The 27,809-nt window shown below is 42.1% G+C and overlaps 1 protein-coding gene across 13 annotated transcripts in view; it reads left to right on the plus strand.

Moving 5' to 3' along the window:
* Positions 1-27,809, plus strand: part of TNIK (TRAF2 and NCK interacting kinase) — a 321,027-nt gene that overhangs the window by 96,923 nt on the left and 196,295 nt on the right. Inside the window, exon 1 of one of the 13 annotated variants that reach the window (XM_073359385.1) lies at positions 11,212-11,397. The exons of the other annotated variants lie outside the window; for them this stretch is intronic. Within the exon in view, the coding sequence (XP_073215486.1) occupies positions 11,293-11,397 (105 nt within the window). The 5' untranslated portion in view covers positions 11,212-11,292. Of the gene's footprint in view, positions 1-11,211; positions 11,398-27,809 lie in introns of those variants that run through there. 13 annotated transcript variants of the gene reach the window in all.

The raw sequence follows: 27,809 nt of genomic DNA on the forward strand, positions 1-27,809 counted from the left end.
AATGCAAGAACTACCAGCTCTTGAAGAAGAGATGAGTTAATTATCATTTAATAAAAGAACAGAGTACCAATTTAAGGAAACAGGCAATATGGCTGGAGCTGGGTATAAAGAATTTGACTTGCGTCACATGGGAGTTGTTAATCACAACAACTCCCAGGAGATAAGCCTGCTTGAGAGGTGGTTATGATGGATGCACCATTCATTATAATTTAAAATTAGATACTGTACAAGAGCTAATAATGCTAAAATAACTGTAGGAAAGCATTTTAATTCAAAATTAGAAAAATGGGAGGGAGAGTCTATTAATAAAGGAAAATAAGTATTCACTGCTGTTGTGAAATGGGGTAATTTAGAAGAAATGCTCTGGTATGTTCTCAAGCAAAACAGAGCTTGCATTTTTCAATTTCAGGGTTCTGAGATCAAAATACCATGGGGCAGTCTGATGATATAATACTTCACTGGAATGAGGTCATCAATAATTCTTGCCTGGGCGTGATTTACACAGTTGTCAGCATCTGAATCACCATAATATATCTCTGCCTGGGAAAAATGCTGCATTTGGGGGAAAAAAGGGGAGAAAAAAGCCCCCGGAGCAATAGCTTTTCAGATAGCTGGTTTGCTGCTAATAAAAGCTACCGGAAAGTGATTCCTGTTTGAATGTATCATAGGTAATGTTCAGGTACTGCAAGCAAGTACAAGGTCAAACAGTGTCCTTTGAGGAGAAATAGGTGACTAGCACTGTCCACTGCAGATAATACATGTGTAATTTCAAGAAAAGTACATCTGAAATGAAGATTAAAGGGGCTGTGCACTCATGCACAGGGAAAGGCAGTGGGGAGGGGGAGAAAGTGGAGACAAAATTCAGGGAGGAAAGGACTATTATCTCTCGGTGACTGATAAACTATAACTCTTCCAAACGAGAGATTCAAAGAGGGAGAACAAACAGCTCAGTAACCTGGGAGAGGGTGGGATTCTTCTCTAGCACCTTCCAGTTGGTGACCTTAAGGAGCTTTAAAAACTAATTAAGTCTCTCAAACTTGCCGCCTCTCCCTTTGTGGCTGGCATTAGCCCCATTTTGCAGATGAGAAAACTGATAAAGAGGTTATGGCTACTTACAGCTGTAAGTGTCTACTCATTTTGGGCACCTCCGTTTTTGGGTGTCCAATATGAGTGAGGCACAAAGGGGCCTAACTTTCAGATGAGCTGAGCCCCATTCTGCTCTCACAAGAGTAAATCACAGTTCTGTGTATTTAGTATCTCTGAAAATAAAAGTCCTGGATGACTTAATGCATACTTTTTGAAAATGTAGGCCTCAGTAATTTAGGCCAGTAATTTTGCCAAAGGTCCTATAAGAAGTTCATGGACTAAAAGAGAATCTGGATCTTCTGAGTGACAGTCCTGAGCCAAATGACCATCCTTCCCACAATGGAAAGTTGAAATCTCCTGCTGTGTTGCCTAGTCCCATGGCATCGAACTGATCAGCGGTAGAGTTGGTTGGAATATGCTGGTGTGTTGAAGCAGAAATATTTTGTGAAGACATTTTTTTGGTTTTGACAGATGTTTTTGAGGGATACTCTGTAATCTGGGACGTGGCCAGGGGAGAAAAACCCCTCTGCTTTGAATCAGGCAGATCAGTAGGGTGACCAGATAGCAGCTGTGAAAAAATAGAACAGGAGGTGGAGGGTAATAGGCACATCTCTAAGAAAAAGTCCCCAAAAATGGGACTGTCTCTTTAAAAATGGGACATCTGGTCACCCTTACAGATCAGAGACTTGATTCGGGATCTTCTGCCTGCCAGACTAGTACCCTAACCACCAGTCTACACTCACTCATACTCTAGCTGATATTTCAACTCCTCTTCTCAAATTGCAAACTGACATTTCGACACAATTCCATTTTTGCAAAAATGTTGGGACGGTTTTGTTTTTGTTCTAACATGGAACGAAAACAAATTTTGAAACTTCCAAAGCTGCCGTGAAACAGAATGGGCTTCCTCTGGTCAGCTGTATTCAGCAGTTACATGAGTTTTATACTTTTATTTCAATAGGGTATGAGAGATTCAAATTTACAATCTGCCACCTAACCCTTTGGGAACTTACATATGTGTGTGATATGAGATCAGCTCCTTTTGTATCCGGAACAAAAAATGAAAACTAAATTGCATCCACCAGGAGACCACAATTAAGATTGTGCACTGAACGTATTTTGATGAAAACTAAGACAGGTAGAAAAAACACTGGATCAATTAAAGATAATCTATGCTGCGAACTAAGATAAGTATCAATCAACAATATACAGTTGTACATCTTTGCACTACTGCAGGGCCTGATCCTGAGCTCAGTGGGAATTTTGTCTGCTTAAGAAGTGGAGGAGTGGTCTCCAAAGGCCTGATCTAAAGTCTTTGAAGTCACTAGGGGGTCTTTCTATTTACTTTACTCGGTTTTGGATCAGGTCTGAAGTGAGGAATCTGTGACAAGAATTCTTGGTTGAACAAAGACTCTGTATTGTACAAATCCCAAACAAGTAATATCATAGGCAGAGCAATCTAAAATGAATGAGAGGCAAGAATAGTTACTGAAAATACCAGGATATAAATTGAGAGAGACTGAATCCTTATCAAAGGACCATGGCGATGGTTGTTCTTAACATAAAGCAGCATCAGAAAAATAAACTATATAGACATCTTACAGAATGTCATTCAATAATTTGATTTTTTCCTTTCTGGGAATCTTGGCACCTCACTATTAATGAAGCCTTTGTTCTGTATTTTGCTTACGTGTATGGTTTTTTTAAATCACTAAAATGCTTCACCGTGGGCATGCAAAAGTGATTTGAAATCTGGTGAAATGTCTGTATTTCAATAATGGTAAATAATTTACACATGAACCTTTCTGGGGATTGTACCTCTGATTCATCATTCTATTACTCCATTTTATTCTGGTTTAATGCTTAGAATAAAACAGTTTCACAGTATTAAACTGGAATAACTCCATGATTCAGGACCTTTTGTCTGAATAATCCCTTATTTCTAAGTACTAATTTGGCTGGCAAGGGTCTAAAAAATGACAGTATTCTATTTAACACACTTTTTCAATGGATTATATTAATATTCATGCGAATATACTATACAACAAATTATTTCAATATACAGTATGTATTGTACTCCCCTGATCTCTCATGGACTAACCTACAAAGGCTCATCCTTGTCGGTCTTAATGGATGCAAATATTTGTTAAAAACAAAACAAAAAAACCCCACAGCTATTTGTGTAAAGCACAAATAATGTGCAGCAATTATAACCCATTTTATTGGTGGTGGTAGTATTTTTGTAAGGACATCAGCAAATTGCTCTCGTTGTATGTGCCATCTGTAATCTATGAGCACCTCAAAAATGACACAGGATTAAGGCAGGCCTCTCTGGAGAGACCTGTCCCATATCATTCATCAAAACACATGCCAACCAAACAACCAGAATGCAGGAACTTGTTCAGAGTTCCCCAGCTGAGCCTAGTCTTACAAGAAAATACCACTGAAAGGGAGAAAGCAAATATATAATTGACTGGAAAAATACTAAGCTAGATAAAATAAAATAAATCAATAAAATATGCCTTATACCACTGAGGGCTACCACAAGGTACAAAACTAATTTTAGCAAAAGAAAAATCCTGAAAGTTTGACGCTCTGTTTAAAGAGGGATTGATGGAAAATCTAGAAACCTGCAGACGTTTGGTTTGAATTCAGCAGTGGCGGAGACAACAGAAAACCTAACTGGATGCAGAACAAAGGAAAACCTATGAAATTATTTTCTAATTGAAGGAGGGTCATCTTGGGCTCACATAAGAATGAGATCATGTCTAACGAACTCATGGGATGCTTTGAAGTAGAAATGAAATAGAGTTAACTGGAAGCCTTGGACATAAATTATCTGAACTCCTGGAACAATTTTTGTATAGTGCGGCATAGAATCTGCAAATTCACTAGGATGGTATTGGCTGTGAGCTTTTTGGAGTGTGTAATGAGATGGTTTGGATATCCAAAACAGAAGGCACCTGTGAATAGCTACATTTCAGTAAGGAGAAAGGTGACTAGGTAGGTGCTACAAGGTTCAGCATGTAACACTGATTTTGTTCATTTTATATATCAGTGACCTAGAAAAAGGAACATGAAGCAAAGTGACAAATTATACCAATCATACAAAGCAATGAGTTGGAGGGGAGTAGTGTGGGGGTCAATACAAAAAGGAAAGGGAATAACCATTCAGAATGACTTTACCATAGGAGCAGAAGCAGATTCGTGGCTTAGGCAGCTCAGTGTAGACACATGGAAAGTAATCCAGAAAAAAGGGAAAAAACCCAATCTGGATAGCATTCCATATTGCTTTGCATAATTTTCTGTGTATTGTAGTTTGTAAGACAGCGTTACCTGGTGTATAGATTAAAAGTGTACCATCCTTCCTTGACTGTACCAAGTCTCATGAATGAATGGTGGGCTCTGATTAAGAGTGTTGGGAATGGAATATAATACTTCTCTAACGTAAGCCACTCGTATGAATCTGCCCAGGATGGTAGTGGCTGATCTGATATATATTGGTGGGGCTATATGGAAATTGGCATGGGACAGTTCTTTTTATGAAGATAATTACCACAAGATCCCCTGCAAGCCAGTCTCAGAGGACAGGCCAAAGGCTGATTGGGAGTGCAGACTGAACTACCCAGTTACTTTTTAGAGAGTGCCTTCGTGGCAGGTGTAAGGCATATTGACAGTGCAATGTGGAGAAGCTTGTGTCCCGCTGCCTATCCCCTACCTTTCTGTAGACAACTTGTGTTTTCAATCTGCCCCTTTCACAAGCAATACATACTTTTCAAACAGGTGTGTTTTATATCTGTATAAGGAATGTAATACTTCAAGAAGCTGCTTTTGCGCATACCCTAACCTCTGATGCTCTGGCATGTATTTATGCACCCTGTGGAAAATCAGTGACTGCTCTAGCAGAGGCAAATCCCTTGCTTTGATAGATAGCAATGGGCATCCTCTATCAGATCATGATCAAGCTGTTGTTGGGGTGGTTGAGAATATGGGTGTGGATGCCAGCTAGGGGCTTAATCTGGTGTGGTGCTAAATTCCGATAATGCACATCAAGCTCTTGGGAGAGGGAGGGAGGTGGGGCAGGTGAAGGTGCTCAGCACCTCACAGGGCGCGGTACAAGTCTGTGGTATGTTTTTATGCCCTATATATTGATGGACTTCTACTTCTGTCGGGAGGGAAGGAAGTGATAGTTTTGGCAGTTCTGCTGGAGAACATCCCTAACCAGGTTCTCCACAAGGCTTAACTCTGAAGAGGTTCTCTTCCCATTAAAAATTCACATTCAGCTTCTTAAAACAAAGAGAAAAATCTCACTTTTAGGTACTGTGTACATTCGGTTCCACCAGAAATCAATGGGAGAGAAATGTTGAGCACCTCGCAGTAGGCACTAGGAATTATTGTGCAACAGAAATTTGTTTTTTTAAAAATATCTAAAATAACTGAATTGAAATCAAAAGGAGAGAACATTTTTAACACGTAAATAAGAGAGGTGATGTAGACGGGTGGATTGAATTAAATCAAGGTGACTTAAATCCAGTGATTTAAATCACCAAGTGAAAAGCCTCAATTTAAATAAATTTTAATCAACTTTTCCATTTGTACTTCAGTTATTTTCTAAAGAAAGGTGCATTCTCATTGGTTGATATAAGCATTAAAACATGTTGATTTACAACTAAATAGATCCTTTACGCTAGACTTGGCATATCTTTTTGCTGGCTAGGAGCATACTATAGCGATATAATTTTAAGACATTTCATAGCTTAATGTTTTCAGGTACATATTAATTGTACATTTTAGTATGTTAGAAAATGGTGAATGATATATTGCTTATTTACTAGATAATTATATTTTTCCTCATGATTTGTGCCAAGCTGCATTAGGATGGTAACTGTTTAATCTAGTTGAACACACAGAAACGGCATATAAAATTTATTTTTGATAAACAAAACAAGCCCTTAATACAGTACCTGACTTATTGTGTTTTATAAAGCTTGGTGTCAAAATTTAAATGCTGTCCTCCTGATTCTTTTTTTGTATAGAAAAGTAACCTTTCATTCACATTTTGGTAGAGGCTCATAGATTCAGCATACTTAATTTGTATTTAAATGTTTTAACAGATTATAATAAGTTTAGACATTAACATATTTGTATTAAATTCAGATTTCATTTTAAACAGGCTTACTTTAAAAAAAATTATTATAATTAACAAAATCAAAAAAATCCAATTTAAATAATCTATTTTAAAAAATCAGATTTTTATCTCCCCTATGATGTAGTATTCTGTACAAAAGACAGCATCTTTTGATACATGAAGCAGGCCTGAATAGGAGAAAAAGTTGAAATTAGAGGCCTCAGGAACCCCCCCAGTCAATCTTGTGGATTGTGCTCCCGCAAAACCGTTTGATATTCCAGCTTGAGCAGAACTAGCAAATCTCCTTATGCCGAGATAGGAGGTTGGCCATAGTGCTACACTTCATTCTCCATTCTCCATCCTGTTCTTGGCCTTGGCTTTGCAGAGACAGTGCTGCTCCTGGGGGCTTTTAAAGTTCCAAGTCTGGTGACAAATTGGAAATCTCTTCTGTCAGCCTCAGTGTTTCACTGTCTGCTGCTCAGTCCTGTTGAGCAGAAGATATTTTGACTAGCGGAGAAGCAGCGAGTGAGTTCAAAAAAAAAAAAATCCTGTTATTTCCAACACAGTCGGAAGGCAGGCAGTCTAAGTGGTATGGTGCTGTGACTCAGACCCAGCCCCTCTCTAGATGTATGTTATGCCAAGCATACATAACAAGGCAACCATTCCAGTGATGGGTTTGGCAACATCTCCCTGTCTTGCTGGCTTTTTTGTGGCTTGTGATGGAATCAGGAGCAGACTAGGTCACAGGACAGGATGTTATGCTACAAGGCCAGGTTGCAACTGACTTGCTTCTCTCTCTCTGCCATTTCCCATCTTCCACCGCTTTACAGACCGGTGTAATTCCCATACCAACCGTCCCCTTTTCTAGTATGGTCACTCACCTTCAGTGCCTCAGTGTTAAGTGTATGTGGGTGATCCACTGTGACCGTAGCTCTTTCACTGCTGGGACCATATGCCTGCATCTCTGCTGCCAGCACTTCAGCCTTCAGAGAAGTATTTTTCTTCTAGTGCTTATTGTACTTATCCAGGATGGCCTCAATCTCTTCATTCCCATCCATAAAGAGTTTTAGTTCTTGTTAATTTTTTTGGAGAAATTCCCCCCAAAAATTGGAGCTTAAAAATATGGGAATAATCTTGGGTTTAGGAAGGTTAGCCAAATATTTTGTAGATATGGTGAAAATTGGCCAGTTCTAAGACTTTTTCATATTTCTTACGTAAGACTGACTGCACTTCAAATGATATACCAGCTACCTTAAAAATATACATACTTTATAATGCAAAAGGCATATTTTGCCTACCTGAGCATGCACTTGTGTTTTACCATCAGAGAGGTTGATTCAGGTGTGTATTAAGTAACACATGTGATGATTATGCTGAGCTCCCTAAAACTCCCAGAAGGGTCATTTGTATAAATCAGAAAACTGTGGTACAGTTTGGTAGCCCTTTTCTTTAGGTAAAAGCTAGCATGAGTATACCAGGCATATTACAGGTCAGGTTTGAAGATCGTTTGCAGAGATCCGTCCAGAAACTTACAAAGTGAATATTTGTTTATTTAAGTAGGGCCCTGCCAAATTCACAGCCATGAAAAACACATCATGGACTGTGAAATCGGGTCTCCCCCTGTGAAATCTGGTCTTATGTGCTTTTACTCTATACTAGTCCGATTTCATGGGGGAGACCAGCATTTCTCAAAATGGAGGTCCTGACCCAAAAGGGAGGTGCAGGGGGTCACGGGGTTATTTTAGGGAGGTCGTGGTATTGCCACCCTTACTTCTGCGCTGCTGCCTTCAGAGCTGGGGGGCCGGAGAGTGGCGGCTGCTGACTGAGGGCCCAGCTCTGCAGGCGGCAGCACAGAAATAAAGGTGGCACTTCCATGCCATGCCATCCTTACTTCTGCTCTGCTGCTGGCAGCTGCTCTGCCTTCAGAGCTGGGCTCCCAGCCAGCAGCCGCTGTTCTCCAGCTGCCCATCTCTGATGGCAGCACTGCCGCCAGCAGCAGCGCAGAAGTAAGGGTAGCTGTACTGCAATCCTCCCCCCACCCCCACGCAACAATAGCCTTGTGGACCTGCCCCCGCATAACTCCTTTTTGGGTCAGGATCCCTACAATTACAACACTGTGAAATTTCAGATTTAAATAGCTGAAATCATTAAATTTACAATTTGTAAAATCCTATGACCATGAAATAGACCAAAATTGACCTTGAATTTGGTAGGGCCATAGCTATAAGACTCCTGTTGACCCAAATGAGAGTCAGTTCTAAGTGCTTGTTTAAAGGCTGCAGGATCGCATCCTTAATAAGGGGAGCTGGGCAGGAATATTCCATCAGAATGGCTTTTCCAATGGAAAAATGCCCTTTGTGCAAAACTTTTCCACAGGAAAATTTCATTTGTCAAAAAAAATCTTGACCTCCCCCGCCCCCCCGGCATTGGGGAAATGGAAACCGCAGCTGCCCACCTCGAAGGCTCTGCTGTAGGCAGAGAGTGAAATTGGTGGAGTCTTCCAGGTGGGGAGCTGAAACATTCTGTTTTGGCTCTCAGAAGGGAATTGTTACAGAAACCCCTTCCTGTGGAAAATTTCACATTTTTGACTTTGTCCCAATTTCTTTTTCAAAACATGAGATTTTCTGGCCAGTTCGACACATTAGGCAGCCCAATAAATCAGAGGGTTTCAAAGGCTCCCATTTTTCCCCATAAAAATGTCTCTCTTAATCCCTGCAGTGTGATATGAGGCCAAGCATTTGCTCTTCTTGGGAACTGAATAGCTGCCCTTTGCAAGAGCACCTAATTGGCAGCAGTTGTAGAGGTGACTATGCCTTTTGTCATCCAGTGAGAGGAACACTGCTAAGCAATGACTTGACAGCACAAAAATGAAGCATTTCTGTTCTAATTATCATTTGACAGATTATTCTCCCCACTTTCAGAAAGCTCTTGATGATCACTAGCATGCCCTCTCTGGTGAAATAAGGGATGAAACATTTGACACCACTCTGTCCCTATTGCTCATCACTGCTAAGGAGCTGGTTTGCTAATACAAAGGTGTTGCCGACCTTTCAGATTTTTAAGCAGATCTTACTTTCAAGGAAAAAGGAAAAGCAAGAGGTTTCCATAAAAGAAATGCCTGGAAAGTGAATGTTCAGAAACCTGACTCAGTCTCTGGGAGTAACATGCTGAGCAGATCCAAGATTGCTTCGTAAACACTGACATCTGCACAAGTTATCTTATGTAGTAACACAGTCTCGTCTTTCTGCCATCCACCCTTTACTCTGAAGGCTGTGCTGAAGAGTAGCCTTTAACATGGGTAGCTAATGTGTCCAGGAACTTGTGTCTGCGTGAGAGAGAGAGACACACACACACACACACGTGCACAAGAGGGATTTATTCAACTTCCCTTTTCTGACTGGACAGGATTGCCACCTGTTTGTATTGTGTTGCTCTGTGATGAAGTACTACTTTCTTCGCATCACACTAGGACAGGGGTCGGCAACCTTTCAGAAGTGGTGTGCCGAGTCTTCATTTATTCACTTTAATTTAAGGTTTCGCGTGCCAGAAATACATTTTAACGTTTTTTAGAAGGTCTCTCTCTATAAGTCTATATATTATATAGCTAAACTATTGTCGTATGTAAAGTAAACAAGATGTTCAAAATGTTTAAGAAGCTTCATTTAAAATTAAATTAAAATGCTGATCTTATGCCGCCAGCCCGCTGCCAGCCTGGGGTTCCGTTCACCTAGGCTGGCAGCAGGCTGAGCGGGGCCTGCAGCAGGGACCCTGGCTGGCAAGGGGCTGGCAGCCAGAACCCAAGACCGGCAGCAGGGTACATAGAGTGGGTACCTGCCTTCCCCCTGGTTCTAGCCCATTCTCTTCCTCTCTGCACTGAGCTGAGGGTGGGAGTGCACTGAGCACAGGGCTGGGGGTGAAGGAGCAGGCTGGGGTTGGGGTGTAGGGTCTGGCCAGGAGCTAGACTGAGGGAGGGGGCTCAGGGTTGCAGTTTGGGTGTGGAGTGCTTACCTGGGCAGCTCCCATTTGGTGCGAGGGGTGCAGGTGGGAATGTGGGAGGGTGCAGGAGCTCCCGTTTAGTGCTCAGGGTGGGGGTGGGAATGTGGGGGGTGCAAGAGTCAGGACACGGGGTGTGAGGGGGCTGGTATGTGTGGGAGGTGCAGGAGTCAGGGCATGGGATGTGGGGGGCTGGGTATGTGTGGGGGTACTGGAGTCAGGGCTGGGGTTGAGGGGAGGTGCAAGGGTCAGGGCAGAGGGCTGGGGTGTGTGTGGGGGGGGTGTAAGGGTCAGGGCAGAGGGCTGGGGTCGTGGGGGTGCTCCCAGCCCCCTGCCCAGAGAGGCTCACGGCAGGGGGCTGGAGAGGATATGCCCTAATTCCACCCCCCTTCCCCAAGGCCCCGTCCCCACCCCTTCTCTGCCTCCTCCCTGGAGCAGCTCGGTTTCTCCCCTTCCCTCACAAGGGCCATCAGCAGATGGGCAGCAGGGAGGGAGAGGAGGAGGGGCAGGAACCCAGCATGCTGGGGGAAGAGGCGGGGGTGGGGGGAGCTCGCCTGCCCTGCAGCAGCAGCTGGCGTGGGGAGGGGGGAGAGCAGGCACTCGGCAGTGAGCTGAGCGGGGCCGGCTCCTGGGACCCGGCAAGCAGCAGTGTGCCATTAAAAATCGGCTCGCGTGCTGTCTTTGGCACTCATGCCATAGGTCGCCGACCCCTGTTCTAGGACATGGTGATATCGCATTGTCGTGTTAGTTTACATCCTCATTATGGGGTAGATTATGAACCACTTACTCAATGAGACTAAATAATCAATACTCATGTGAGTAGCTTTCCTGAGGGACTCCTAATCTGGCCCTACGCAATGATAGCTCATCATGTCATCAATACACCCCAGAAATGTGCATCCTTTTGTCCAAAGACATAGGACATTCCCTCAGGGAACTTGTGAGAGTACTATGAAGATCCCCAGGCAGCTGAGCACTTGGTCAGATCCTCTGGATTGCCCAGAGCGGGGGACTGATGTTGCTCTGATGGTTTTGCTATTGATTTTTATCAATACAGGATCAGGATCCTTGGATATTTTTTTCCCATGACCCTTTACGTTACTTTTTCTTTGTCCCTCTTCATCATGGATCTTTACAAAGGCATCGAAGACCTTTCCAGTTCCCTGCGGCACCTGTCAAGGCTCCATCAGGTACTGTTTGTTGGGTGTGGGGTATTGAATGAACAGCACCCATCAAATCTCCCCCTGGAGTCTGAATGTGTCAACTCCATGACTCGTTTACAGTCTTCAGTCCTGAGGTCATTGCCAAATTTGGGTCTCTTGTGTGGCTGCCAAGAGCTGTCTGGGTAATATTTCTAGATAAGTGCGATGTGCTATGCCAGTGCAGATAGGGTCTAACGTACATTTTAAAATAACAGTTCCTAGTTCAGCTAGCCATTTTGGGTGGACTGTAGAGGCTGCCTAAATTGGTACTGAAAAATAAAATTAATGAACCAAATTCATCCTGGGTGTAACTCCATTAACTTCAGTAACACCATGGATGGATTCAGGGGGGTTCTCAACAAATTCTTTGGTGGCTTCAGAGTGCGGCTCCCAATTCTTGCCCATGGCTGCTCTGACAAACCCGTCTCTGTCCCTGTCCCACACTGTCCTTCAGCGAGGGCCTTCCCTGGGGAAGGTGAGTCGGGAACTCACTGACCGCCCGCCGAGTCCCAGGCTCCCCGAGCCCCAGCTGGGCGGGAGCAGGGCAGCTACCCAGGGGAGTGCCTCAGTGACTGAATGCTGCGGCCACCTTGACTGACAAGAGCCCTTCCGACACTGCGCACACCGGCCCCATGTATCTCCAGAGGCACTGCCTGGTGCCCCCCGAGGAGGCTGCATGGCTCAGGGCGCCGATCACTGCTGGCAGCACCAGCTCAAACACCAAGGCAGTGCTGCAGGGAGGGGCCACTGCTTTGCCTCCCACCCACTCTCCACCCATGCTTTGGAGGCTGTGGTGGCAGCAAAAATATCCGCTGGTGGCTTCATTGGAGAAATATTGGATTAGACTGTGCCTTTGTGTAGCTGGATCACTAAGTATGCCTACACGGCAAGCCTCCTGCCCTGGGTAGATGGACTGCCACTACAAGGGCTCACAGTATCACACTAAAATAGCAGTGTAGTCATTGCTATATCAGCAGAGGCTCAGACTAGCCACCTGAGGTCAGATGCACCTTACCCCCTGGGACTGAGCTCAGGTGGCATGTGCTTGTGCGCGCGGTCTCTCTCGCTCTTCCTGTCTAATATTCAGATCCTCCTCCTGTATTGACAATGCCTCCCAACTTGGTATCATTAGCAAATTTCATGAGCTACTATTTTTTTGTGACAAGGTCAATAATCAAAATATTAAATAAGATCAGTTCCAAGACCCATCTTTGAGGAACCCATCTTCCCTCCAGTCCGATAGTTCCCCTTTCAGCACAGGCCATTGCCTCCCCTTTAGCCAGTTCCTTAGCCACCTTACAATTCTTGTACTAATGCCCATCTTCCCTAATTTAATGAATTTCCCATGGGGGTACCCTGTCGAATGCTTAACTGAAGTGCAAGTCTATAAGATCTACTGCACTTCCCTTATCTTAAAAAATCAGTTATTTTTTCAAAGAAAAATATCAGGCTAGTCTGCCAAGATCACAGTATTATATATATATGTGTGTGTGTGTGTGTGTATATATATATGTGTGTGTGTGTGTGTGTGTATATATATGTGTGTGTGTGTGTGTATATATATATATATATATGTATTGTATATATGAGAGAGAGAGAGAGAGGAAAAATGCAAGCACATATGCGGGCACTGGGAAAGAGTATAAACAAGCAGACCTCAGGAATTCCTACTTCCTTTTGTGTCTAACATGAAAGAACGTGCTCTCCTACCTCTTGGAGTCTCCAGATTCCAGGATAGGTGACAATGGAGTGGACTTGAATGGGGAAAAAAGATAGCACTATCATGCAAGTTGGGGGTGAGGGTGAGAAAGGGAAGAGTTGATCAAATAAAAATTAGAAATTATTTTTTTCAATCATTTTAGTGAAGATTCAGCCAGACTTACTGACACAAGACCAATGCAGTGTGACTATAAGCTAAAATGAAGGTTACCCAAAATCTTCCTTATTTTGCATATAAAGTGGGCATTTCTAAGATGTTGTCAGTCCTATACATGTCTTTATTTCTACAAATGTGCATTTGACACAGGATCCTAGTAACCATTTTGCGGATCACATTGTATAATGGAGGTTATATGAGTGAGCGCAATTGAAAGAAAAACTCAGCGAAGGCTGTTTTAAATTCTGAAATAACATTAGCACTCATATACGTTCTCTCCTCTCTTTCCCCGCCCTACCCCAGTTGCGGTGTAAGATTTATGCCCAGGGGGCCTCTTCAGAGAGTGCCTATAACTTAAATGTATTTTCTTATCCCTTGAATCTAAAAGTCATTAAGAAAAGCAAGTGATTTTAATAACCAGACTTTTCGGAATCCCTTCCTTGACGCTCCAGTTACTCCTGTGACTCAAAGTAGGTTGTATTGTAAAAATGAATCAGACATTTCTTCACATTTTATTGACTTTTAGTGTTTTTATTCATAGTAGCTTATAGTTAGCAAAGTATGTTGTCTTTTTAAGTATTGATTTAAATAAAATGGAGAAAACACTCTTCATTCTCTCTACTTAAAGTTTCCTAGTTCAGGAAATCGGAGATAGTGGATGTGCTGTCTTCTCTCTCTCTATTGGAACCAGCAGCGTTAGGGATTTGAGGTGAAACACAGTATCTGGATAATTCTGATAAAATGACCAGCAGCGAAATGATTACAGATGACAATTTAAACATCAACTATAGCTATCTCTACGCTACCACGGTAAGTTGACCTATGTTACTCAACTGCAGCTATGTGAATAATGTAGCTGGAGTCGACGTACCTTAGGTCGAGTTACCGCAGGGTCTGCACTGCAGCGGGTTGACGGGAGAAACCTTACTCTTCTCGTCAGGGGTAGAGTACAGGGATCAACTGAGAGCAATCTTTAGTTTATTTAGCGGGTCTTTACTACACCCATGAAATCGACTGCCAGTGGATGGATCTCAGAGTGTCGATCCCTGCCGTAGTGTAGACCTGCCCATGGTTAGGTTTCACATTTAACTCCCCCATTGAGATGAATGGCAGAGTTCACACGTCTCAGAGCTTGTTTCATGCTCTCTGCAGTCTTAAGATGAGACCAGGGCATCAGTTACATTTGGTTGGTGGTTTTCCATAGTTTTCACAACCGTAAGGACTAAAACGAACGTTTTTTAGAGGCAGGTTAGCTTCTGGAGCAAAGGGGGTGAATTCTATGGATTTGTGAAATACACGGGGCCTCACTTATACTGTGGAAGAGAAAAATATGTATGTACCATAACAATCCATGGCCAGCTACTACTTTTCACTTATCAGGTGGCACCCATGGTCATTTGCAACTTGACGGCAGTTGGTGAAGTATAATTTAGTCAGGTTACAAAATCCTCTCCACTGAAGCAGACTCTCCATGTTTTTTTACATTACTTAACATTAGCAATATAGTGTCTGTGACTCACTGTTAAGTAGTTTTTCAGTTCCATCCAGCAGAGGACAGTGGTGTTGGGAAGGGCGGAGCACATGCAACTGTGTATGTATGAATGCATACATGAGCCAATACATTATAATGGGTATAATAATAATCTTGCATTTCCATTTCATCCAAATGGATCCAGAAGCGATCTATAAAAACTTTGCTAACTGGTGTCTGTGTGTATATGAGATTTTTGACAACATTGGAAAGGCAGCCCTCTCAAAGGACCAATTCCAAGCGCTATTAAACAACCTACTCCACAATTTAACTCAAATTGCCTGATACATGTTATTTATTGTTTGAAATTAAAAACAAAATAACCTCTCCTCCCCGCCCCTCATTAGTTGCACTAAGGACGCTCCCAAATTTATACCTGCCCCATCCTAATAAGAATGCATGCACAGGGACAAAATCCCATCCTATTACTTGAACAATCCCAAAAGAAAACCAATCATCTCAGCTAATCCTTCTGAGGTGAAAGCTAGAGTGAATATACAGGCCCTGAAGTCAGATGGATGGTTCCTGGCTTTGTCTGGTGAAATCCAGAGGTGCTGTCCTCCTCTCCTCCAGAATGCTGTGTCATCAGCACCTAGATATTAAAATCTAATTTTTAGAGAGCTCTTCAGATGATCTTATGTGCCCCAGTGGTGCATGGAGAAAGAAAAGAGGTGGGAGAGGGATGATCTCTCAGGCATGGAATCTAGGACTTAAAGTTAGTAAGGCTTTAAAGACCAAACTCAACCTCGTCTTGTAGTTTGAATTGTATAATAATCATGTTCCAGATTAATAGACCACATTCATCCCTCGACATCAGAGATGGATTTGATCCATTATGTTTAAAACAATGAGCCTGTCAGTCTTCAAAAGCAAGTTGGTGCAGATGTCTATAAAACAGCAGTGTCTTTTGAGGCTCTTCAGTTAAAGGTATTTAAATTGCAGACTGTTGTAAGGTGCTTGCTAGGAAGAATAGAAAGTGCAGTATGATGAACAGTTCTCCTGGTTAAATTGCCAGTATTCAAGATTTGCAAGAAATCACAGACAATATCTGAGGTAGATTCAAAAGGCAAAGCCTGGCAAGTGAATGCACAAGCAACGACAAAAATCCATTTGAAATGATTCTCTGCTTGATGACCAGCTTTGTGAGTGATCAGTGCTGATTATGCTCATCATTTTTAATCTCTTATTTTTTAAAATGGTAAGAAGTCATTACCATATTTAAAGGGTACATGACTGAGAGCTTTAATGAACATAGGGGGTGGACTGATATCCCCTGGCGATGCCGCCTTCAAAATGAAAAGAACCAAACTTAAGATGACGGTATTAGCATAATAATGTGGGGCGCATTGGGTTTTTAAACTGGGATTGGGGGAGGGTCATGGACAAAGGATGCAGTTCTATACCCTACTGTGACCATTCAGTTATGATTTGCAACATTTTAAAAAAGTCTTTATAGCACAGTGGGAGAGTTTTGATGCTCCAGAAACAATAAAAGATCCAGAGCCAAAATTAAATGTGAGATAAACTGAGGGCAGCTCCAGTGACTCATTACATGCACTTGTCTAGCATCTTGCATCTCTGTGCTTAAAACATGTAGAGTTAGGATGTGAAACAAGTGCATGCCTCAGGTAGCTGAGCGTCCGTCTAGAGATGAGCTCCTGGGAAGCTGATGAAAGAGAAGGCTTCCTCCTTTTACCCAACTTGCAGAGCAGCATGGGCACTTCTTTGCAGCTGCGACTGCGTGCCACCTCCGTCACGGAGAAGGAGGAGATGAATCCTCACTGTCCACAGTCTCTAATCTTTTCCTTGTTAATTCTACATCTTTTCCTGGTGGGGGATGTGGAGCCATGCGCCAAATCCTGCTCCCTTTCTGCAAATAATAAGAGTCTGGGCCCAGGGTTATCCAGTAGAAGGGGAAGCAGTGCTTGGCTCCAGTTATTTAAGCTCACCACATCCCTTTGAAGTCAGTGATTTTACAAAGAAGGGAACTGAAGTGATTTTACGTAGATTTTACAAAGAAGGGAACAGACGCACAGAGAAGTTGAAAGTCTTGGAAACTGGCCATTGATTGTGGATGTCCCAGATTTTGGGCACCCAACTTGAGATACCAGGTGGAGTCAATGAGACTACTTGGTGCATAAAGTTAGACGTGTGTACGTCTTTGTAGGATTAATAGAATTTAAGGCCAAAAGGACCAGTGTGATCATCTAATCTGACCCCCTGCTTAGCACAGACCATAGAATTTCACCCAGTAATTCCTGCATCAGGCTTATAACTTCAGGGGTAGCTGGAGCACATCCTCTAGAAAGACATTGTCTTGATTTAAAGACTTCAAGTGATAAAGATTCCACCACATCCCTTGATAAGTCATTCCAGTGGCTAATTCTGCTCATTTTAAAATGTTCTATCTTATTGCCAATTTAAACTTGTCTAGCTTCAGCTTCCAGCAATTGTATCGTATTTCTATGTTTGCTTTGTTAAACCACGCTCTGGTATCCTATCTTCCCTCCCTGTAGCTACTCAGGCAGCGATCAGTCTGGGCCTAAATTCTCTTGTGACAAGGGCTATTGATTAATCGCAATTAACTCATGCGATTAACTAAAAAAAAATTAATTGCGATTTAAAAAATTATTGTGATTAATCGCGCTATTAAACAATAGAATACCAATTGAAATTTATTAAATATTTTGGATGTTTTTCTACATTTTCATATATATTGTATTCTGTGTTGTAATTGAAATCAAAGTATATATTATTTTTATTATAAATATTTGCATGAAAAATGATAAACAAAATAAATAGTATTTTTCAATTCACCTCATACAAGTACTGTAGTGCCATGAAAGTGCAACTTACAAATGTAGACTTTTTTTGTTGCATAACTGCACTCAAAAACAAAACTCTGTAAAATTTCAGAGCCTACAAGTCCACTCAGTCCTCCTCCTTGTTCAGCCAATTGCCAAGACAATCAAGTTTGTTTACATTTACAGGAGCTAATGCTGCCCGCTTCTTATTTACAATGTCACCAAAAAGTGAGAACAGGCATTTGCAAGGTATTTATGTGCCAGATATGCTAAACATTTGTATGCCCCTTCATGCTTTGGTCACCATTCCGGAGGACATGCTTCCATGCTGATGCTCATTTAAAAAAAATGTGTTTAATTAAATTTGTGACTGAACTCCTTGGGAGAGAATTGTATGTCCCCTGCTCTGTTTTACCCACATTCTGCCATATATTTCATGTTATAGCAGTCTCGGATGATGAACCAGCACATGTTCATTTTAAGAACACTTTCATTGCAGATTTGACAAAATGCAAAGAAGGTACCAGTATGAGATTTCTAAAGATAGCTATAGAACTTGACCCAAGGTTTAAGAATCTGAAGTGCCTTCCAAAATTTGAGAGGGACGAGGTGTGGAGCATGCTTTCAGAAGTCTTAAAAGAGCAACACTCCGATGTGGAAACTACAGACCCCGAACCTCCAAAAAAGAAAATCAACCTTCTGTTGGTGGCATCTGACTCGGATAACGAAAATGAACATGCGTCGATCCGCACTGCTTTGGATTGTTATCGAACAGAACCCATCATTAGCATGGATGCAGGTCCTCTGGAGTGGTGGTTAAAGCATGAAGGGACTTTGAATCTTTAGTGCATCTGGCACATAAATATGTTGCGACACCGGCTACAACAGTGCCGTGAGAACACCTGTTCTCACTTTTAGGTGACATTGTAAACAAGAAGCGGGCAGCATTATCTCCCGTAAATGTAAACAAACTTGTTTGTCTTAGCAATTTGCTGAACAAGAAGTATTACAAGAAGTAGTAGGACTTGCAGGCTCTAAAATTTTACATTGTTTTATTTTTGAATGCAGGTTTTTTTGTACATAATTCTACATCTGTAAGTTCAACTTTCATGATAAAGAGATTGCACTACAGTACTTTAGTAGGTGAATTGAAAAATACTATTTCTTTTGGGGTTTTTACAGTACAAATACTTGTAATAAAAATAAATATAAAGGGAGCACGGTACACTTTTTATTCTGTGTTGTAATTGAAATCAATATATTTGAAAATGTAGAAAACATCAAAATATTTAAATAAATGGTAGTCTGTTGTTTAACAGTGCAATTAATCACGATTAATTTTTTTAATCATGCAATTATCACGATAAACTTTTAATCGCTTGGCAGCCCTACTTGTGATACAAATGAAGGGGGGATTAAAAGATAGGTTACAGTAGTAAGATCAGCTGACTTAGTTTGGGCATGAGCTCATCTAATGGTTTCATCAAAATATATTTTATAGGGGAATACATGATGTGCTGTGGCATAGAACTTTTAGCATGAATTTAGGGTGGTTGCATTTTCTCATTAGGAGCACAACTGTGAGTGAGCATAGCAAACCTTCAGCAAGTGCTGATAAACCCCTTACACCACTCCATTCTATAGTGCACTCTGTAAATGTGACATGCTATGGGAAAAAACTATTTATGACCTTTATATAGCTTCTCTAGACTTAGTGTCCCAATTAAAATGAGACATCCCAGTGTTTTCCAGGGCTACAAGTGAATTCTTAGGGACTAAAGTTCACATTTGTAGCCCTGCAGCATGGAGGCATGAGAAGGAGAATGGGGCACCAACAATCTCTAGAATGTTTATTGTTAAGGAATTCGTACATTGCCTAAAATCACAGCTATTTTAGGGAAGATTGACCCATTTAAGTTTGTATCACCCAGGTGAAATATACCACTATTTTAATAAAAAAAAATACCTTCCATGCTTACTGTATGAGTAATAAATCCTTCACTTTCTTGGAAGAAATAATAATTATCCATCAGAGCCTAAGAAATCCTGTATCTAACACTGATGATAAATGTGCCATCCAACAGCACATAAGCATCTTGGTGGTGAATTTTTGTGGAGTCTACTGTATCTGTATGTAGAGGTATAAAATACTGTTAATACTTGATAGTTTATATTGGCATTTCTTTATCTCAACCACAGGGGTATGATTGAAAGCGCTTGATATGAATCCAGGAGCTTGACTTGCTTGTCACGTTTCATGTTTAATGGCCCCCAAATATTTTAGATTATTTTTGCTCTCTGGCATTTGCAGCTCATTACTAGTAACCACTAAGATAAACTTTGCCATTCAGTAGGTATGAAGCTGCATCAGGTGTTGCAACAAAATAGTAATGACCTCTTTCATTGCTTTCTTAACAGGATATAAGTGAAAAACTGAATAGATCAATTGGAGCTGTAATCTAGATTTGCAATGTGGAATTGGATCACTGGTAAACCAATGCTATCAAGATAGGACATATTAATATGTCCGTTGTACATCACCCTCTTGTGATGATATGAAAGCTAAGAAAACCCAAGGTTACAGTCAATTTCTTTTGACTTTCAACTCTAATAGATACCAAGAGATCCTGTCAGCTAAGCAAGGAGCGTTCAGTGAAAAAGCTGAGGAGGGTCACGTGAAGAATCACCCTAAATTTCTATCTTCATTAGGACTAAAATTAATGTCACTGAAAGGCTATTACAAAAATCTCTCTGGATTAATACCTATAACTAGGGGGCTTGAATTCTACCTCCTTAAGCCTGCCTTCAGGGCTGGTGATTGAGGCATATGCTGGCATGTATTCAGTTGCTGGTTAGGTGAGGTCTTGACCCCAGATGATATGGGTCTAATAGGATAATTGAGTATACTTAGAAGCAGTCAAGTGTTGGAGGAGCAGGGGGAATAAGAGAAATTAGACAGACTTAATTGTCTGTCTGCAGTATTGATGTAGCTATGTCGGTCCCAGGATATTAGAAACAATGTGGGTGAGGCAGTATCTTCTGTTGGACCAACTTCTGTTGGTGAGAGAGACAAGCTTTCGAGCTTACACGGAACTCCTCTTCAGGGCTGGGAAACTTACTCAGAATAACTTACTCACCAACAAAAATTGATCCAATAAAAGATCTCACTCACCTTGTCCGTCTGTCCCATCTGTCAGCAGTAGGAGCAAAGGGCCAGACTTTCAAAGGGGTCTCCGAAGGGCTTCAGTTATTGTACATATACAGTGCTGGCACACAACACTTCCACGGTGCGATTGATTGATTGAGAACCACCACCTCGTACTCGGCATTCAGAGCGCACCACTGAGAGACTTCAAACATGTGAAAGCATTGTCTGTGCGTGAGATTATCACCATATCTGCTAAAGTTTCCAAATCATCCCCTGTAAAACCCATGATGGTAATCTAATCTTGAGCAGAAAGAGGGGTGGAAAACAATGGCATGGTCCAGATCAGAAAGAAAAGTTTGCCAACACCTTGGCAAGTGTAGATGGGGGAAAAAGTACTCCTGACCACTCTTGTTACATGGACATCCATCTTCAGCCAGGGATCCAGTAGCAGCCCACATTGTAAACCCAAATAATATATGGCAGAGGTGCTCCCTTTAAGAGACTCAAATAACCTCCATAATTACCATCAAGATGGCAAATAACGCATTTCCTGTTACACGTCACCCTATTGAGAGGTCACTAGAAAAACTGACCTCTACAATATTTATTTAGCATGTGCATAGTCATCTTGCCAAGCGATGGCATCTTCAGTGGCGTGATGCAGTTCTTCTAGGCCATGGCTGAACCTAGTCAGCAGGCACTCATCGACAAAGTGCGTCATCGGCTGTGTTGTGCCGCAGCTGAACAAAGGGCTGTCACGAAGGCCCCAGCGATACTGGTTGGCTGCACAGAGATCTTGCCCATTCCGGAACCTGTTCAACAGGGACCATTGGCAATGGGGCAGGTCAAAACCAGGAGGGCAAATTGTGGGATCGGCAATGAGGGACTGGTTGGGGGTTAGAACAGATATCCATTCCTCTCGCCAGAGTGTTTCTGCTCTAACACCCTGGCGTGGCGGATGAGACCATAATGAAATCATTCTCTACAATGAAATCATTTTAAGTTACTATAAAAATAAAATCCCAGAAAACCTGGAAAAACAAAGAGAAATAAAGATATAAAATTTATTTTTACACGTAGATTCCTTTTTATAAAAGCATTAAAAACAAACATTAAACATATTTCTGACTTCAAAACCATTTTAATTTTAGGTTTGCTAAGCGGATGCCTCAGTGATATGGAAAAATAAACTTTTTCACACTTCACAGAGCACCTTCTTGATGACATCCTCTAATAAATAACAATAGTAAGTATTCTTCCAGCAGTGTGAAGGTGTCCAGAAGGGGAATGCCTCCCATTTAGACAAGAAAGATATTCTTAAAGACCCATCTCTTCAACAGGGATGATTAATCCTTAAGGATTAAAGACTAACTTCAAAGACCAGTAGGCTGAATTGGAACCTACATCTGAATTTAACAGATAGAAAAAGATAAGAGGATAAAGAGCTAGATCCAGTTTGAGAGCCCTGGATCTATTTTTATTTCCTTATTCAGACTTAAAAAACTTTCTTGAAAAGAATTAAAAACTCTTTGAGCTGTTGCAGATCTGAATTTACCAATAGTTTGAGAACATTCTTTTTCTTATTTAATTTCTAATCTGAAGTATGTTTGCTTGTAGTTTTGTAGGAGCTTGGCCAACTGACCATCTGTCTCGAAGTTACAATAGTTGAAAGTACTTTCCCAGGTGGTTTAGGATGATCTGATTTCTTATTAACCGCAGAACGTCTGAATTATTTCAAAGTCAAACTGCATCAGAGAAGGTTGGCAGGGGAGACTATTTTCCTGAGGGTTTTCACTATTCTAGTGTAGTGTAGACATTTGCCATGCATGACTCAAAATACTTGAGATACATGATCATCTTGACATACATTTCAAAGGTCTGTATCAACATGTGCAACTGGAAAGTTCTAGCAGTGCTTTTGTAACTTTTTTTTAAAAAAATGATTGCTTGCTGCAATTGGACAAACAGATGCAGCACTTTGACCTTGGGGAATTTTTTTTGCGCTTTCCTTATATGCACATCTTGAATGTTTGGGAGTACAAATAGGAAGTAAGCAGTTTGAAATGAATGCTTTTGAGTATGCCTTGATGATAGATTTTTTTTATCTTGAACAGCAGCTGTTAGTGAAATCTCTCCTCCTCCTCAATAATGTACAGTACTTTCTTTTTTAATTGGAATTGCCCTAGTTACAGATGTCACAGCCACTGGATCTCTAGCCTTCCCATCTGACACCCTGCTTCCTTGTTAAAGCTTAGTCGGATTATGACGCATTTCACTTGCAACAACCCATTGTTCCTGTAGACTGTGATAGGGAGATGCTGCCAGCTTTACAGCAGGCGAGCCAGCTGGAATGAGAACACAAAAAATATCCATTCACACACTTGTACAGCTCTGGGCCCTTTCTCCATCCTATAGAAAGTAAGGCTGAAAGCTCCCTGAGAGAGGGGGACATAAAGAGTTGAGACAACTAGCTTATTTTTAGTACAAATCATGAGCTTGGAACCATTTGTCCCTTGCAAATGAGTGGGAGTTACTTTGCTCAGATTTGCATCCGATGAAGTGAGCTGTAGCTCACGAAAGCTTATGCTCAAATAAATTGGTTTGTCTCTAAGGTGCCACAAGTCCTCCTTTTCTTTTTGCGAATACAGACTAACACGGCTGCTACTCTGAAACCTTTGGTCAGATTGTTTCCCCCATAATTTGCTCGGGGAAGAACACACTCAATGTGCCACTGCATAGCGCTGAGAGGGAAGGGAACAGAGAGGTTCTCTTGTGTGCCAGTGCAAACACAAATGTCTCCATTGCTTGGTAAGTATTAATAGCAAATGCATCTTGCAGGCCCTTTTCACTTCCCCTCGGTGCCACATATAGAGGATCTGGCAACAGCGGCCATATCACTGTTCTCCTTGCCGGATGGGGCAAGAATGGGTCTTATACTCATGGCCAGTGACAGATGAGTCTCTGGCATCTCCCAAGATGAGCCGTTTTTAGTCATCTTGGTACGTTTAGGACAGTTTTGTTAGAATAGACTGTGCTTTAACCATGTAAAAAAATTAAATTTTAGATCAGTTTGGGCACCTTCCTGGAAGGGCTTTAAAACAGTTTCCTTCTGGCTTTTGTTGTTTGGCTTAGACATTGAGCTCCAATCCTAAAACTTCTGTCCGACAGGAAATGTAGCTTTAGGTTTGTTTTATTCCATGGATTCTGTATTTGTTGTCTAATAATGGTCAAAGCTTGAAAGGAGGCAGAGGAGGATGTATATGGTTAAAGCGCAAGACGAGGGGCCAGGATTGTTCTGCTGTCCGCTATACCACATGCTTCCTGTGTGATCTTACCCGTTCTGCCTCAACTGGCTCATCTTAACATTGGACTAATGTAGACTTCACTCATCCCATAGCATTCCTTGTAAGTGTAGAGTTTCTCCTCAGCCAGTAGTTCCACTCCTTCCCACCTCTGCCTCCACCCGGAGTCTTGTCCAACTGACTTCTGTCTCTCATGCGGTCCTGCACTATTAGTGGTTTTTATTGCAGTAGCCACCTGGAAAACCCAACAGAGATTGGGGTCTCCTTGTGCTAAGAGGATGATTCTCCCCTGATATGTAACAATTTAACACCAGTTTAGTTCTGCTGGTATCAGGAGGTTACTCTGGCTTTATATCTGGGTACTTGAAAATCAGGCTCACAGTTTGTGAAGGCTTTTGGAATCCTACAGGATGGAGGTGACCCAAAGATGCAGGTTTTGGAATTGATCTGAATTTCCCCAAAATTCAGTGGTGCTCAGATCTGGGCGTCTCTGTCATGGGCATCTCTTTATTCCAGTGAAACCAGGGTGCTCATTCCTGGAAACTAGGGCTTTGTTCCATTGAAGTTTGACAAAATTCCCATTGAGTGCAATGGGAAGTAGGATCAAGTTTTAAAATCTGGAAAGCTTAATTATTGTTTTGGGGATATTATTCAGCCAGGAATACAGCCCTGTGTTCTTCCCTGAATATTCCTTTTAAGGAAAGGGTGAGGTCTCTGATAAAACACCTTGATCCAGATACCTTTTGTTACACTAATAACAATATGTAATATTCTGTTAGAGCCCACATTACTCAGCCTTACACTGTTTCCTCAGGGGATGTAAAAGAAGGAATGAGAAAATAACATTACTACCGTAGGAGCATGGTGAATTTAGCTGGAAGTGATCTGTGAAGCACTCTTTAAAATAAATACCAGTGTGCATGCAAATCTATCCTTTGCATATTCTATCTTTAAAAGCACATTGGCTATTTTTACAGTGCAGCAATGCCAGCTAAGAGTCAGAGCTCTCCCCATCCACTTCAAACAGGAACACTGTATTTCACAACAGAGGTGCCAGATCTACTTTTAGTTGCTGGAGTAGCTAGACTAATTCCAATCTCTGCATACCAAGGGTTTGCTTTCCAGATATGAACACTGAGCACTTTCTGTCTTCTGAGTGAGTGACAAATGTTAACTAATTCTCACAACCCACCCACACCCTCCTTGTGAGGTAGGTCAGTAAATATTATCCCCATTTACAGATGGGAATTTGAGGTAGTGAGGGTAAGTGGCTAAAATGACAGAATGAGTTAGTTCAGACCTAGGATTAGAACTCAAAAATTCCTAGCTCCCTATCATGTATTATGTCACGAGACCACACCCCACATATTTTTAACTAGCACTCTGTCCATTCACATCTGACAGTGCCTTGGTACTATAGTTTCAGATTTTATATTTTGGTAAAGTACCATATTTTGCTTCATAGTTTTGAATAATTCTTATTTTTTTCTTCTTTGATATCTAGTTGTAGAGTATATGTTTCAGAAAAGTATGTGTCTACACATAGGGCTAGACTTGCATCTTGGGTATGCTGCTGAAAATCTAGCACCACTCCTTGTAAAACAGCTCAGAATCTGGCCCATTGGAAGACTGGAAGACTGCTGGGATGATCTGGGATTGCTGATGCATTTAATTGAAGCTCTACTTCTCAGTTATTTCATCCTAAACTGTGTTTGAGAATGATTCCAAATGCCTGCCACTTCCTACTATTGCTCATCAGCATCTATAGTCCTTCAACCTAAATGCAAGGAAAGTATATTTGACTTGCTTTAACTTATTTCTTAACTGCTGGGACTTACAACTCCATTCACTTTACATTTCATATAAATATTTCATTGCAAAAAAAAAAACAACCCACTATGGATCTTTAATAGAATGAAGCCCCCACTGAAGCTCAAACCCCATCTTAAGAAACCACTTTAAATTATACCATGTGGTTTCTAAAACACTTCTGTTTGACCTTTTAATTGAAGACCAACCTCTGTTAGGACAATGAATTTCCTCCCTCTCCCCACTTCCGTGGCTGGTTGTTTTGGGGTTTGTTTTTTTTGTTTTTAGTTGAAATGTTAAAGTATTCTTCTGCTGCTTCTTTTTCCTCCAAAGTTAAATAGCGGTCGTCTTCTTTAGAAATAATTTTCTTATGGTATAGATTTCTAATGGGGTCAATAATCATGTGTTGTGTAAAAGAGTAGTGTTGATAAACAAGCTTCTGTCTGGGAGCCAAACCAGGCCTGTAGAAGAATACTGTAACAAAGTTGTAATGTGTCTGTCATTTCAACTGTAAACTGATTTTTATAAACTTAATCCATTTTCTGTGTGGGTAGGCCCAGGACTGTAAGAGAGTTACCACAACCTGCAAATACGTTGATGCAGAACTTCTGCCTATGGCTGCATAGCAGCAGGAACATTATTATTGCTGGCCCATACTGTCAGCATTTAAAGAGCAACTAAAGACCTTTGTACATTCCAGCGCTGAGCTCGGCTTTGGCTGAGGATTTATTTATGCCACTGAAATGACGGAAGTTCCCTCTACGCACCTTTTTGCCATTGTTTCTGCTGTTCAGAAGGAAGCTCATAAATGTCACTGAAAACAAAAATACAGTGGTTGGTTGGAGAAAGTTTCAGTTAAAACATGGATGATTGACTATTACAAAAAACCCTAGTGAACCACATTTCTTCCATAGCGTATAGAGATTCTGTTCATGAGACTGCAATACCCCAGTGTTGCATGTGTTATGAGCCCTCTGTGTATGACTTTTATATTGCTTCCACTTTTCTGTATTTCTACATCTTAAGTATTTATAGTAACGATCTCTGTATCTAGCTAAAATAAGCATTGCACATACATTCTTGTGATATTTCTCTAACATACAGAACTTGTATATACTTACTTATATGCATACGCAATCACACTAGGTCAGGGCGGGCAAACTTTTTGGCCTGAGGGCCGCATCAGGTTTCAGATATTGTATGGAGGCTATGCCTCCCCAAACAACCAGGTGTGGCCCAGCCCCCACCCTGCTTCTCACCCCCTGACACCTCCCCCCGGGACTCCTGCCCCATCCAACCCCTCCGTTCCCTGATGGCCCCCCGAGACTCCTGGCCCATCCACCCGCCGCTCCCTGTCCCCTGACCGCCTCTGAAACCCCTTCTCCCTGTCCCCTGACCACCCCCCGCTGCCGCATCCAACCCCACCTCCTTCCTGACTGTCCCCCTGCCCCCATTCAACCCCCCTGTTCCCCGCCCTCTGACCACCCCGACCCCTATCCACACCCCTGACCACCACCACCCCTGAACTCCCCTGCCCTCTATCCAACCTCCCTGCTCCCTGGCCCCTTACCATGCTGCCTGGAGCACCGGTGGTTGGCGGCGCTTCAGCCGTGCCGCCCGTCTGGAGCCAACCATGACACCGACCAGCACAGAGCACCAGGTCAGGCCAGGCTTTGCAGCTGCACTGCCCCAGGAGCTCACAGCCCTGCCATTCAGATCATTGCGCCGGCAGCGCAGTGAGCTGAGGCTGCTGGGGAGAGGGAATAGCAGAGGAGGGGCTGGGGGCGAGCCTCCCGGGCCAGGAGCTCAGGGGACGAGCAGGGGGGTCCCATGGGCTGGATTTGGCCCATGGGCCGTAGTTTGCCCACCTCTGCACTAGGGCCTGGTGGGAATCAGTTGACAAATGTCACTGATTGGATATAGTGAAAAG

The sequence above is a fragment of the Lepidochelys kempii genome, chromosome 9, assembly GCF_965140265.1.
Source record: "Lepidochelys kempii isolate rLepKem1 chromosome 9, rLepKem1.hap2, whole genome shotgun sequence".
NCBI lineage: Eukaryota > Metazoa > Chordata > Testudines > Cheloniidae > Lepidochelys > Lepidochelys kempii.